Source organism: Heloderma suspectum, chromosome 2 (genome assembly GCF_057233095.1).
Source record: "Heloderma suspectum isolate Gila_16-S chromosome 2, 16-S_ref, whole genome shotgun sequence".
NCBI classification, from domain to species: domain Eukaryota; kingdom Metazoa; phylum Chordata; class Lepidosauria; order Squamata; family Helodermatidae; genus Heloderma; species Heloderma suspectum.
In genome coordinates, this window is record NC_139459.1 from 53,525,795 (window position 1) to 53,541,756 (window position 15,962).

General features: G+C 41.1%; 1 protein-coding gene across 7 annotated transcripts in view; it reads left to right on the forward strand.

Annotated features, from left to right (window-relative positions):
- XRCC4 (X-ray repair cross complementing 4) overlaps positions 1 to 8,158 on the forward strand; it is a 194,375-nt gene extending 186,217 nt beyond the window's left edge. For all 7 annotated transcript variants that reach the window (XM_084833604.1, XM_084833601.1, XM_084833605.1 and 4 more), the window contains one exon: positions 7,874 to 8,158. In XM_084833604.1, coding sequence (XP_084689730.1) covers positions 7,874 to 7,985 — 112 coding nt within the window. In that variant the 3' untranslated portion in view covers positions 7,986 to 8,158. The remainder of the gene's footprint in view (positions 1 to 7,873) is intronic.
- The last annotated feature ends 7,804 nt before the right edge of the window (positions 8,159 to 15,962 follow it).

The window sequence follows — 15,962 nt, forward strand, 5'->3', positions numbered from 1 at the left end:
TTGAGAAGAGAAGACTGAGGGGAGATATGATAGTGCTCTTCAAGTCCTTGAAAGGTTGTCACAGAGAGGAAGGCCAGGATCTCTTCTTGATCATCCCAGAGAGCAGGTCATGGATTAATGGGCTCAAGTTACAGAAAGCCAGATTCCGTCTGAACATCAGGAAAAACTTCCTGACTGTTAGAGCAATATGACAATGGAACCAATTACGTAGGGAGAGAGTGGGCTCTCCCACACTGGAGGCCTTCAAGATGAAGCTGGACAGCCATCTGTCAGGGATGCTTTGACTTAGATTCCTGCATTGAACAGGGGGTTGGACTCAATGGTCCCTTCCAACCCTACTATTCTATGATTCTATGTCCCATTGAAGTAAATGGGGCTTACTTCTGAGTAGATACGTATAGGATTGAGTGCTTAAAGAGGGAAAAAACAAGTTTCCATTGCAACTAGAAGGGATTTGTTTTGTTTTTCAATGAATAGAGGAGGATCTCTATTCATTAAAAAACAGCACATGGTGGCTGTTAAGTCCTGGATGTGTCTTTAGTTATGACTGAATGTTTTTAGTTATATGTTGTTTCTGTATATTGTCTGTGTAAATGGCTTTAAACTTTGTATATTGTATTTTAATGTTTTAACTTCCATAAACTGCCCAGAGAGCTTTGGCTATGAGGCGGTACAGAAATGTAATAAATAATAAATAATATCATGTGCCTTGGCACTACACGAAGATATGTCTTCATCTTAAAAGATTAGGACTAGTGTTCATAGAAGCACGTGACCTGTCACTCTCTCATAATAATCCAAGAAAGCATCTCTTTTCAGGGGAGAATAGTCTAAGGAGATTCAAGGTCATGTATGATTTGATTAAGAAGGATAACCCCAAGAGACCATCTAGTCCAGTATTCTGTCTCCAGAGTTCACCCCTGGTGAATCAGATGTTCCTGGGAAGCTCATAAGCAGAGTAGAATGGAGAGAGAGATCAATTTTAAAATATTAAGAAGTTTTTAGAAGCCCAGTTAAATCTCAGTTTGTTGAAGCAACAGATAGGGATGATCCCACCCTGCCAATTTTCTGCCTCAAAGAACTACAGTGTGCTACATCATTTTCTGCATCACTGCAAGTTCTTATGGTGTTCTGAATTAGGGGGCATTAGTGAAATCAACAAAGAACTTCTCTCCTTCAAACCCAATTCAAATGCATGAGACTTGAATATCATAGTTTAGCAGTTCCTATATAAGAGAAGTCTGGAGTTGCCTCCCATATTAATTATTACTTGGTCTTTTGGTACAAGGCACTGTCATATCTGGCCCAGGATCTTCATCTTCTGAATGAATGTACCTTGACTACTTTAGCACAACAGCCAAATAGGAAACACTTTTCAAACCCTATACGGTGAGGTCTTGGGCATTCTTATGCACTCTCTCTGAACCAGTCACAGCAGCTAACTGGGTGAGGGAAAACAATGTAAAGGGAAGATTTACAGGAGATCGCCTGGGTCCCAAACACTTGTCCTCCTGACCCAGCAAGATTTATTTATCACATTTCTATACCACTCAATAGCCAAAGGTCTCTGGGCAGTTCACAACAATTAAAACCATAAAATACAACATAATAAAACAAAAAATTTAGATGAGTAGTCTGTGTTCACAGGCAGCTGAGCAATAGTGGTATCTTGATTAGGGATAGACAAATCTGTCAATTTGGGTTTCTCATTTCTCCAATCTTAGATTTGGTTCATCCTTTTTCGACATCAGGTTGGCGGGGGGAGTTTACATGAAATATTTTTGCATACATTTCTCCTAAAACATGTATTTTTGTATGCAATTTTGCCTAATATACACAATTTTGAAAGCAGTTTCCCATAATAAGCATTGTAGCATTATTTTCACTATTATCTGCATTTTTATATGCACTTTCCTCTAATGTACATATTTTGTACACCTTTTTTATTGGAAATCTCCAGTGAAAAGTTTGGAGAAATGTGAATTTCAAAGGATTAACTGAATTTCAATTGAGATATAGGTTAGAAAGTGTATAATTACAAACAAACCGAACAAATATTTTCCCCATCCCTAATCTTCGTATCTAAGAAGATGATCAAACTTAATCTTGCTCCTAAACTCTAGCTTTTGGCTGATAGTGACGCCTTTAAATATGACATCATAAGCAGCATGTTCCTATTACGCTGTCTGACAAGATTGAGTTTGCTCAAGATGATTAGCTGCTGTAGATTTGCTGCCATGGAAAAAAGTATTGCGCATCAGCATATCATTGTAAATATAATCAGAAACTAAGTAGCAAAGCCAATCTTGCAATATTAGAGAAGAGTTTATAATGTCTTGGGTTTGTAAAAGCCCTTGTCAAAATAGCTAGGCAAACCAAATAGTTTGTGCTGTGTATACTTTTGTGGTTATGACTAAGTAATCAGATCCTCCCCCCACCCCCAAGACAGTGGCTGCAAAAGTATTTCCCAGTCAAGATGTGTGGTCGAGTTTCTTTATGTAGGAATGAGCTTAAGTGTAAATGAACCACAAGAATGTATGTCTCTTGTTAACACACCTCAGGCCTGTAGATTTTTTTATGGTGTACATATTTAATTCTCAAAGCCTGAATTTATGATAACCAAGCAGCAATGGGTTTAACTACATATAGTAAGCTATATATCACTATGTTAATTCTCCTAATGTAATAATAATAGGCTACACCCAACATGGACTGCCGTTCATGCAAAGGGCCTCTCCCTTCCTCTCCTCTCCCCTGTACTCCCCAAAACTGCTGGAGGATGGACACCAGTGGATGCAAGCCAATGAATTACACAACAGAAACTTCCTAATATTATATCATTGAGCAATGTGAGGTAGTTAAGGGCAGAATTATTTGTTAAACTTTATATATTCAAAATGAATATACTTAAGTTCAGACTTTTCTTTTTACAGTATTGACATTTGGGGGGGGGACGTTTTTATTTATATAGGGCAGTGTGTATTTATGAGAAATTAATTTCTATGATAGCACCTATCATTTTAAAAATAACCCCCTAGCTTCATCCAAGCATATTTCAGTGAATGCATTTCTTTAATCTAACCCAAATGTTAAATGTAATGTAGCCATTGAAAGAAGCAAAATATGTGGCCATTATGAAGCTTTCAGTCTGGAATTCACACATGTGATTTGCTGAATTAGTGCCTTTAGATCTTGTTTATGGGGAAATTCCAGATACATTATGCCTGTTGTAGTTAATATTAATGTAGGAGCAGTTTTTACTTTTGCCAAAAGCTTATGCTGGATACGTAGTCTTGAATCCCTTCCTGACCATTACATTACCTGTGGATTATTTTGAAAATGACTTTAGAGAGTGTGTGAAAAAAACAAACTGTCACTCCTTTTGGCATCCCACCATTACCTATTCCCCACACTGTCACATATATTTAGAGAGCTTTGGTTCCTGCTCCTCTCTCCTAGTCATGTGGCTAGGAAAGGGAAGGGAGCAGCCAAGCTAGCCTCCTTGTTGGGTAAAACTACATTTCTGTGAGTTTGGTTTCCATGTTGAGCTTTGAGGTTCAATGGGAATTTTTTTCATGAGGTGAATTCTTTTTGTCAGACATTATGTGAATGTATATATAGTTTGTCCAAGATTGGGCCACACAACACTGGTCACAGAGAGCTATTCAGGAAGCCACAAGGACTGTTTTCTCGTTGCTTTCTTGCAAGGTTTCAGGGAGCTGTACACTCCCACAAGGACTGAAACTAGGGAAGCTCTAGAGTCTTGGGAACTAGAAAGCTGTGCAGACCCTGAACTATGCAAGGAGCAAGTTCACAGAAACTTCCCAACCAAACTGAGCAAAATATCAGCCAGCCTCCCTTGTTATATAACCTGTGTAGTTACACGTTCTCTCCCGAACCCCAACCTGGCACCCATGTGGCTTACAACAACTCAATCTTTTGCTCTACCAACATCCCCATGACCCCTTTGTGTCCAGGATTTCAACCAACTTTTACTCAAATGAAAAATGGTGACAGTTTTGAAGAGATTTTTTTTAAAAATGTGGAAAACATGTTGATAACAAAAAATGAAACTGGTTGGATAGTTTCAGGTCAGCCATACCTTTAAGTGGCTAAGTGCAGGTTGCAACGTAATGAAGGATTGCTTATCTTCCTGGTTGCAATATCTGCCAATAGGCTGGGCATTTCTTATCATTTTGTAGTCATGTATGCTGGGCATGAGAATTTTGCATTGGCAGTTCCCTTAATAAGGAACCCCCCCCATGAATAAGTATATAGAATGTGTTATTCTGCAGAGTGATGGGATGTGAAGGAACCACATCTGAAAACGCCACAATGAAATACAAACCTTTATCCTGTGAGACAGTTTCACATCATCCTCATCCAGTGAAGAGGTTAACTAATAATAAATTTAAATAGAGCAGAGAACATAACCAAGTCCAAGTAGTTTTCCAGTGTAGCTGTTAAAATTTCTACAAAAATGTTTCATAATACATGGACCATACTGCAACATATATTCCTTCAAATCCTCCATTGGGAATTTGAGAACAAAGCTCCAGTAAATATGTCAGCACATAACATGATGGATGTGCCAGCACATAACATGATGGATGTGCCAGGATGGTTAAAAACCAAGAATTCTACACATATGCGGATGTTACGCAAAGTCTTGGCAAATTTTGCCTCTAATCTGAAATTATTTCAAAGAAAGGAAAACAATTTATTCCTTGTCTTATTAATAGTGGCGTATGGCATGTCTGTTCAGAGATGTCAGTATATATCTGAGTTTTGGCTAAATATCCCAAGAGCTTTGAAATTTTGAGATGTGTGTAGCAATTATGAACTTCATGTGAGTGTAAGAGTATTTAAGTTACTTTATCTGTCACATCACCTCATTTCTGCCATCATTAGAATAGGCACTCCGTCACCCTACATAATTAGTGGGTGCTTTGCTTTGTCTACTGAGATGTCTCACATCTGCTTTTTCAGTTTTGTGTGGCTCACTTTCAGCTGAGAAAACAAATACCTAGCAATGCTGTTACTTCCTCTCAAATCATGGCCCAGCTTTTCTGTACAGTTGGCACACAACTCATAGTCAAGAGTTATTTTTTTATATATTGGAAGGTGCTAAACTGTACTGAGGTTAGAAGGCAAGTGTATCCCTGGGTTCTGGCAGTAGGTTTATTGCCGCCCCCATTAACTCAACGTATCGTACAATTCTATTGACTTCTAACAAGTCAATGGGAATTCATGCAAGCTGAAGATTCTTTTCACATTTAACTTTAACAGGTAATAACATTTTCTGAAAAACACGTCTATATGTTAGCCTTGAACCCATAAGACATTTTGGAGAAGTAGCAGGGCTTTAATAAAAAGGACATTTTGGAGAAGTAGCAGGGCTTTAATAAAAAGGAAACAGTATTGGTTCATACATTCACCAGGAGCATGTTCTAAAATATGGCATAGGTGTGGTTCGAGCTCATCCTCGATGCAAATAACATCCTGTGTGAGGTGGATCTTCCATATAAATGGACTCTCATGGAGGTATAATTCTGTGCCCCCCTGCCATGTGACTTATAACAGTTACCTCTCTTGCACCACCCACAGCCCCTGAACTCCTTTTTCTCAAGGATTCCATCTAGTTTTTGCCTGAATAATTTATCCCCACAGAAAAGGGGACACATGTTTGAGTAGAAAAAAAAATAGTCGTATCTAGGTATGAACAGCTAATTGTAAACAATTCTCTAATATTTACAAAATATTTATGAAATAAACAAGATAAATAATTCCAGATTGATCACCATCTTCTGTTGATATATTCAAGTGTAAGCATTTGTCTTGCAGAAACTGAGCTCTAATAATCAATTAGAGAATGTATCACTGTGTTAAAAATATTGGAAGCTATGATGGAGGGCCCATTTTTGCATGTCCCGCTAAGCCATGGTTTCAGGAAACCCTGGCTTCTCAGGCAGTGTCCACCAACACGCTTGCTCAGTCATGATAAGCCAGGATTCTCTGGAACCGTGGCTTATCTTGATATGCAAACTGGGCCACTGACTAAAGATTTAGTGTTAAAATTATGCAATATAATGATAGGTTACAACAAATTACAGATAGCTTTAAGAAGCAGTGGAAAGGGCGTGAACTTAGGATTTGAAGTCTCCAAAAACTCTGTGAATCAATTTAAAGCCTGTGTCATGTCATTCTGTTTAACCAAGCTTCTATACAGATTATATTTAATTCCTTGAAATGTGATAATATACCCTGTACAAACATTTTCAGATGTTGGAAATGCCATACTCCCAAAAGATGCTCTTCATCTATGGCAGAAATGTATAAAGCAAAACAGTACTGGAAAGCCACAGTGGAGATAAAGTTTACCTGTTTCTTGGATATATACGTTTTGATGCCTTGTCAATCTTGCTAAGGGCACAATCCTATCAAGATAGACATCAGCCTCCGACCTCGGAGTCTGATGCCTATCCAATGCACGGCAGATGAAGCATGGAGGGGAGCCTCTCCGCCATGCTCCAGCCATCCTGCATTTGTGGCTCAATGTGCATTTTGAAGGAGAGGGAGGAAAGGGGCCCGGAGACCCAATAGGAAGCTGTGTACAGCAACTTTCATGGTCTCCTCCCCACCTCTGGGACCACACCCTTTTCACCCCCTTCCATGCTCAGTTTATGAATGCAGAGGCAGTGGCAGCATGGAAGGAACCACACTGGGTTCAAGGGAAGGGGGTGAGGAGCACAGTTTCCAGAAACCAAAAACTCCTTTGACCCTATAGACAGTGTCTAGTGGCCATAGGATTGCTTTTTAAATGTGTCAGTCAAGTTACTATGCTATTATAAGCTATATTAGGTAATATAATGGTGGCAGCAAAAACAGTATGTGCCAGATACTGAAAACCCCATTTATTGTTGGGTGGCTAAGAAAGGTCATGATTGCATTGAAGTCCCTATGCATGTACGACTGTATATGTATAGCAGGTCTTTTACTGAGTCAGGTGAACATGTGGATGTTGGGGCATGTTGCTGGTGTTGGAGGTGTGGCTAGCTGACATGGCCCTGTTTGAACATGTGAAGAGTTTGTCTGAAGAGGGTTAGGGGTTTTGCATGACCAGAGCTCTCGCTTTACATGGGATACTCTCTACTTGGTAAAAGGCAGGAGGCTCCATGAAATTCCAATGCCAGCTCCTAGTGAATGTATTAAGCCCAAGAATTTTCTAATGTTTCTAATTAAAACAACAACAGCAATGACAGCTAAAGAAATTGGGAATCACTAAAAAATATGTTTCTCAAGACTTAAATGGCACAAAATAGGCCCGATGAACCCTTATATATCAGCAAACTTAAAATGGGGTTTTGACATCTGCAAGTATTTCTTCTTTAAAGAAATATCTGAAATATTGGCATACACAGAAGGTAGAGACCCAAAATTTGGAATTTAGGAATTTACCTCTAAATATCAGAATATTAGAATATAGCTATAAGTCACAGACAAGAAAAGTAAGGAAACATCCAGCCAACTAACTGCTTAGTTATCATGCCGCTTAGCTGTGTTTTCCATTTACTTACTAGCTTCTCCTTTATGCTTCATGTTGGCATCACAGGTTGGATTGTCATTTTGAATGGGCTAACAGGATTGGAAAGCAACAAATTAAATGGAGAAGTGACAATTGAATGATTTCTGCCTGAATGATTAATTACTGGTTTTGCCAGTGGACTAAGCGAGACATACAAAGAATTCTATCTTTCCCAAACTTGAATACAATCTCTAAAGAGGCTGTTAGAAGATAAACTTTCCTTTCTGTCTCTGTATCTTTCTTCAGAATAAGCAATATAAATAAGATGTATCTGCTTTAAATTTCTAGACTTGATTCTGCTTCATCAAAATCATCAGTCAACACATGGTCATCAAAAGGGATGCCTTCAGAGGCAGAAAAAAACACTGGTGATCCTGAAGACCTCTTCGATGATATCTGAACAATCTGGAAGAAGACTGTGACTTTAGTATATCTTGTTAAACTCCAATTAATTATCTATCTACTCCAAAGAAAACATTTTACAAAGGAGGGCGGGGGGGTTACATGTACTTTAGGAGAACTTTTAACAGTGGTTTATCTTTTTCTAATAAAGTTTTTGCATGTGATCCCCCTAGCGGCCAGCGTTTTTCACTCAAGACTTTAAAGATTTCAGACAGTTGATTTGCCTACAGTTGATCTACCCTCGGGGTTAGAAAGGAGAATTAACCAGACCACCAAAGCAGCAGCAATAAAAACTAAGGGGAGAGTAAACATTGCAGTCCATAGCTTCGGGAAAAAAGGTGTCTTCTTATAAACTCTATATCATTTTCATGAGTAGCTGTAAGATATTCCCCCAAAAGAAGGTTGACAAAGCCTCTCATATGTATCGCTCTAATATCATGCATCCTCGGACACCTTCCTTGGTGCCCGCCGAGGTGTCCTACCCTCCCATTGTTTGTTTTAATTTTTTAAAGTAACCACATTTCTTACTGACAGCTGAGAATGCTTCAAAGCAAAGTGAGATCCTCTAGCTGCTCCCATCTTCTTTTCCCATGAATGCCTCTGGGCCCCACATGGGGCTCAGAGACATTCTTAGGAAATGAAGATGGCAGGTGGCTGCAAGCTGGTGCTTTCATCTGCAGTGTGCCCATTTTGTGGTAGTGCCCAGGACAGTTTCTCAAATTGTCAAATGTGCCCACCAGCCCCAAAAGGTTGCCTACCCCAACTCTAGTATATTGGATGGAAACAGGTTACCTCTTTCCATTTGGCAACCACTTTAAAAAGTCCCATGTGATGTCTCTAGGTGGAAAACTCATCATCTGCATACTCCAGTTATGGAGTGAACTAAGCTGATAAGGTAAAACTGGGCTCACTGTATTACTAGAGCCTACAGCAGGGATGGGCAAAGTGTTGTTTGACTGCAACTCCCATTATTCCGCACTATTGGCTATGCCGGCTAGGGCTGATGAGAACTACAGTCCAGCAACATGTGTTCCTCACCCATGGCCTACAGAATGAGGCTTTCAACATGGTTAGAACTGTCATGTAAAATGTGTTTAAATGACTCCGGAGTGGCCATGTGTCTACTTTACAAGGGCCGTCCTCTATTTGAAGGTATCCTCTATTTGTGTCATGCCTCTTCTGAGGAGCTAGAACTCCCTCAGAAAGACGAAGCCCTGGAGCCACCTCTGTCAGGAGACATGGGGGAGCCTGGGCCCTCAGGGGAGAAGACTACAGGTCTGCCCCTGCCAGAATAGGAAAGTTGTGTTGCAGAGGCTGAGTGTCCACCCAGTCCCAGAGGGCGCTGTCACCTTAAGAGGCAGAGCAGTAAGGATCCTTTAAGACAAAGTACCTGACTCCAAGGAAGAACTCCTCAGGAGTAAGGATTGAGCCCCAATTGCAGCTGCTGTAGCTGAGCGGCCCTGGGAATATAAGCCTGCATTTTCTGTCTGGGCTTTGCTGAAAGCATCACTGGTTCCCAGCTCCAGCTTCATGTATCCTGCTCTTAACTCATTTTTGGACCTCTGTTTTTATTTATTTATTTATTTATTTATTACATTTATATCCCACCTTTCTTCCCTCATGGAACTCAAGGTGGCTACATGTGGTTCCCAGATGGTCTCCCTTCCAAGCACTGACCAGACCCAAACCTGCTTAGCTTCAGCAAGGTGTCTGCCTCATGTGCCTTCAGGCTATGCCCTGGGACCAGCGTCAGGCAGAAGTCCAAGGTATTATCAACCTTGGACTTCTGCCTGACGCTGCCTCTGGGTTCTGATTGCCTGCTATCCTGTGCGCTTGACCTTGGCTACGTCCCTAACTTATCTCTCAAAAATCTTTATTTGACAGTAAAAGCTCTGCTTTACTCTTGGCACTGCTTAATTGACTCCTCAATTGCAACTAACTCTGTGTGTGTGTGTGTGCGTGCACGCACACGCGCGCATACGTATTGCATAGCAAGGAGCTGAACAGGACAATTTGAAGGGCTGTCCAGTTTAAGTCCGGTTTAAAGATTTTTACTCTTTCATTAGGTATTAAGCTCCTACTTAAGCTGTTTTACTGGAGATGTTCTACAAGCATATCAGTTATATACTAAGGGCGCAATCCTAACTAGATAGGCGGCCACCTCCGAACTCAGAGGCGACCACCTATCCTAAGCAAGGCAGGAGAGGCACAGGGGGATTGTTCCCTCCATGCCTGTCCTGCCTTGCTATTTTTCGCTAGACAGCCGTTTTCGGCTGTCTGGTGGCAGGGGGAGCGACTGGGAGAGGAAGCTGCCGTACGACACATTGGATGTGTCATACGTGCAGCTCCGCTCTCCCCCCCCGGAACGCCCCTTTTCAGTTGCTCTATGCTCATCTTCTGAGCGCGGAGGACGGGGCTTCTCCGTGCTGCCTCGGAGGCAGCACGGACGAGGGGGGAGGTCAGATTTCCGGGAACCAACCTTGGAGCACAGGCTCAGAGGTCGGTTCCCGGAAAACAGCATATCCTATGGCCCTCTAAACAGTGTCTAACAGTGTTTAATCGCCTGATTAAAGGCAGCCGCCGGCGAGATCACATCACTCCAGTGCTGAAGGAGTTGCACTGGTTACCAGTTGTTTTCCGAGCCAAATTCAAGGTGTTGGTTTTGACCTTTAAAACCCTATATGGTTCCGGCCCAGCCTATCTTAAGGAGTGCCTCCAGCAGCACCAGACAGGCCGCTTAACAAGATCAGCCTCGGATGGCCTTCTCACTGTCCCATCAGTCAGGACAGCTAGACTGGTGGGGATGAGGGAGAGGGCCTTTTCTGTGGTGGCCCCCACTCTGTGGAACTCCCTCCCTAGGGAACTCCGTCATGCCCCCTCTTTAATGAGCTTCCGTCGTGCATTAAAAACGTTGTTGTTCAGGCAGGCATTTGGGGTGGGTTAGGGTATTTTAGAAAATGTTTTTATTGTAGAATTTTATTGTTTTAAACTGTTTTTATTGTATGTTGTACATCGCCCAGAGTGGCTGGGTGACCAGCCAGATGGGTGATTAATAAATTTAATAATAAATAAATAGATAGATAGATAGATAGATAGATAGATAGATAGATAGATAGATAGATAGGATTGCTCCCTAGGAATAAGAATAATTATTATTTATTACATTTCCATACCACCCCATAGCCGAAGCTGTCTGGGCAGCTAACAAAGATTAAAAACATTAAAAATACAATATGCAAAATCTAAAAACATAAAAACCAGTATACACAAAGACTACATATACCTAAATTACTTAATTCCTTTGTTTCTTTAGTGATCTTGACTTATGAATGTGTATGTTCTTTTTGTTGCCTTTATTTTCTTAACTTTATTTCAAAATAAAATATCATGTGGGGAAAGAAGGGAGAACAGGAAGGGGCCTTGAAGTTCCCCATTCACAGTGAGCACCTGGACCACAGACTCAACAGGTCATCTGGTCATAGTCTTCCCCACTATCCTGAGATGTATTTCTATTTAAACCATAGTAATTAGTTCTAAATGTGCACCTATACATACAAATTAGCATGTACCAAATTTATGCAAATCTGTATCCACTTTTGTCCTCTCTCTTTTAGCAATGTATAAGTGGCCACCACCCTGCTTTCCACCCAGCCCATAGAACGATATCTGACAAAGGAAGGCTCTCCTCTTCAAGGCAATCTCATTGAATCTTTTTGAATAACATCTGGCATACCACTTCCTACAACAAAACAGAGCAAAGTACAAAATCATAACTCTTCAGCCTTCCCATACAGCCCTTTTTTCTTTTCTTTTTTAGTGAAGGTTGTTCTGGAGGACAAGAGCCTTGGAGTTTTTTGCAATAACCTTCAAAGGAATTCCATGGTTGGGAATGTGTGAGTGGAAGGCTATTTTCTTTTGGACTATTAATTTCTGATGTATGCCACCTGCCATTGTATAATGTTTGATTGGAGGTAGTAGTCTTCAGGTGGAATGTACTACAGAAATGTTGCAGTGTGTCCCTAGCCCCTAAGGGTGTAATCCTGTGCATGTTTAGACAGAAAAAGTCCTACAACTCTTTCTCAGTCCTACAATTCCAAGCATGCTGAGAGTTGTAGGACTTTTCCCTGTCTAAACATGCATAGGATTGTACCCTAAGAGGAGTGTTCCTGTTCAAGGATCCTCCTGTGAGCCTGGAATAGAATCACTGTGGACCTTTCAGGACTCATTAGGAATGGGTAGCTTCAGGAGAGGGGAGAAGTAAGGGACACCTTTTTTCATCCCCCCCCCCCCCGAAGGCTTTCCCTTGTTGTGCTCTAAAGGGATCAAGAGGCAGGAAAGAGCTCCGCCTGAGACCTTGGGGAGGCATTGCAAGTCAGACTAGATAATGCTGGGCTAGATGGACAAACAGTCTGACCAGGGATAAGGCAACTTCTTATATGCCTGTAACACTAGCGAGTTCAAGTTTGGTTCTGCCAGCCCTGAACGTGAGTATTTTATAGCAGGGCAGCAGTGTGGAGAGTGGGAAAAAGTAAAAAAGGTCCTTTTCCTTCCTCCTGAGTGTGAGCATTTTATGTGACCATCCTTTCTCCTGAACGTGGCCATCCTTCCTCTGAACATGAGCATTTTATAGTGGGGCAGCGGTGTGGAGAGTGGGAAAAAGTAAAAAGTCTCCTTTTCCTTTCCTTCCTCCTGAAGCATGTACAGGGAGAGGAGAATTTTAATCTCATGACATCCCCAAACCTTTATCCCACATTACTACTATAAGATTCTTCTTCTTCTTCTTCTTCTTCTTCTTCTTCTTTTTTTTTACTATAGGCTAATTCCTTCTCATTCCCCCTACACACACATTTTGTACCACCACCACCCATCTTACATGTCAGTATATATCTGAGATGCTCTCTGACCCTTGCCAGTTTTTTTTATTTGTTTTAACCATGATTTTTCTTTGAATTTACCAGTTTATATACTTCTGAATCCTCTTGAGTATGGAGAACTGGAAATTACTACTTTATTTTGGGCAGTCCCACTTTTCTTCCAAACTGATAGGCACTCAGCCACCTGAGTTTGCTATTAGAGGAAATGATGCTAGAGCTGCAGCAGCTATTCTAAGCTTTCAGTGTTCAGGCTGAAAATTGCAGTGGTGGGCAGGGTAAAAGTATTTCCCCCAAATGCTTTGAAGGTGAGAATATCTTTTTTATTCTGTTTGATGTCATTGTTTTTCTTATTTGCTGCAGTTGCTTCAGTGCTTCCCCGGCCCCCCAGTTACTTCTTCCTTCTTTGGGGATCACATTGTGAATGGGTTGACATAACTATACTATATTGTCTATGAGATTTAGCTACATGGCAATACCCTTGAAGGCAAACAAATGCCCTTGAAGTGCAAACTGACAGGCAAATATGTTTTGAGGCATTGCAAAACTTGTAGAAAAATGGAGCATTTTTGACTACCAAAATGTTTCTGAAAAACTGAGTAGTTTTGGCTCAGCCTTAGTCTATGCTGGTTGCTACTGGGACAGATGGTGCAGTTCAAAACTGGGCAGAAGTAAAATAAATGCCAAAATTAACAAGATTATATTTGTTATATGGAAGTCTCATTACAGCAGTCACAAATTTATGATTCTACATTCTTCATGACCCTAGGGTTTTCTAGTATGTGTTTGTTTTGTTTTGCTAACTTTAACATTTGCTGCCGCATTTTATAGCACTGTATGAATTCCACAATAGTTCAGCTTGCTTAATACACCGGAACCATGTAGGGCTAAACAAAGAAGAAGAAAATACATTAATCTGAAAATAGGATATTGAAGCCAAGTTATGAAAGTATAAAAATATGGATGAAAATACGACCCTTTCTGTAAAAAGTGTGCAAGGTTCAGTTCAAAGCCAAAACCAAATAACAGCTAAGACGTCTTAGGGCAGCTGTGTTGAACCTCGGGCCTGCAGACCAAATTTGGCCCTCCAGATAGACACACCCCCTTTTCCCAACTGCCAATCATTTCATGGTTTACCAGCTTTCCCAGGTTTGTTTCCATTCTAAAAGGTTGAAATGCCTCTCCTAAGGCTTAGGGCTTCTCCACATGGGCTTCTATTGTGCAATCAAGATTGTTACGGAAATTTACATGGCCTTTACGCTTTGTCAACCTCCAGGGCCCCTCCCGTAATTTATTATCTTCATCCCTCCTTTGTAAAATGCAGGGAAAGTCCAATTTTTCTCTAGGAAGCGCGATGAAGCACTTTACTTGCTGTGTACTTCCGTAATGGCGCTATAACAACAGTGCCATCTAGTGGCTGTAAAATGAAACATACAGAATTTGCCAGGAAATAAAAACAGCACATGTCCACCTGTGTAAAGGAGCCCATCTTAATCCTGCAAAGAATCCGGAAGCAGAAGCCCTGGTAAAGATACGGGATTTTAGCCTCATGTGGTGAAGCTCTTAGTTACTGGCAGTAAGAGCTTTAAGCTGAAATATGCTGGTATTTTTGGTCTCCCCCCTCCCATTTGCCAATGGCAGTAGTCCCATCATCATGTATTATTTATTTATTTAATTAATTTGCTGCTGTCTATGGCAGTGCCAGCAGAACTTGCACTGGCCAGTAGTCATCATTTCCTCCCACAGAATGCTTCTGCAATGATGGTAGCATAATTTCAGAGGCATTATGGGGACTAAAATGGTGGTTGACCATAGCAAGGAGTTCTGCCACCACTCTGCCTCTGAAACATTTGGGGATTTTTTTATTGCCCTCTTCCAGCAATAATTCCCCAGTTTCGGGGTACCCTTTTTTGCCCCCTCCCAACTTGCAAGACTAAGGTTTCTCTAAGAAAATGTTTGGCATGACCTTAGTTCAGTCCCCACTCTGCCATGAAATTCACTGCTTTACTTTGAACCACTTTCCCTTCCCAGTTTATACCTCACTTAATTTATAGGGCAAAGCACTCCTTTAGAGGAAAGCAGGATACAAATGTGCACAAATACCACATATTTTGATACAAAACATTCCTGTGGTTTTGATTCTTATTGTTGTATCATCATAGCTCTGCCTTCCCCAACCATTGGTCATGCTGGCTGGGGATTATGGGAGTTGCAGTCCAACTCATCTGGAGGGCCCCAGCATGGGAAGGCTGCCTTAGCGCATTTTTCCTTCATCCGCAAAAGCAGCACTATGACATACATACTAAAATTTTGTGCTGCATCAACTTTTTTAGCTCACCTGTTCAGGCTCAGGACAAGACATGATAAAATTTAAAAGCACAGATAAAAGTCAAGTTAAAATAATTCAGATGCACCAAAAACTGGTGTGCATTGGTCAAAATTTTAAATGCAGCACGATAGATAATTAAATACCTAACACTGCAATCCTGTGCACATCTACTGGGAAGTAAGTCCCATGGAGTTCAATGGACTTGCTCCCAAGTAAGTGTGTATACCAGGGATGGGCAACTCACGGCCCAAGGGCTGTATGCATCCTGCTGTGGGTGCCTTTCTTCCCACCCCCAGTTCCCCTGCTCACATCGCTGTTGTCTCAGCAAAACCAGTTCTGGTGGGAAAGTGTATGCGAGGAGATCCAAGCCCATCTGCCCTGTTTCCCTGCAGAATTTGGCTCTCACCAGTCACCAGTCTGCTAAACAGCTGGTGGCTCTGCTGGGAAACAGACATACTATTCCCCACCCCCTGTCTTTTATTGTGAATTTTTACAAAACAAACTGAAAATATTACAAAACCTAAAAAAAAAAAAGGAATGAAATAAACATAAAAATACGTGTTCAAAAATCCTCAGTTTCTAATATTACAATATTCGAGAAAGGAAAAAGGGGGGGATAGGTTACACATAAACTTCAGTAAAAGCAGACCAAATATCTGCATATAAGTCCATCTGCAAGTTACCTATATACCCCTCCTTCAAATGTTGCTGATGTTATTAAGTCTTTAGCCCATTGTGTTATAGGCAGTGAGCTTTTATACTTCCAGTATCATAG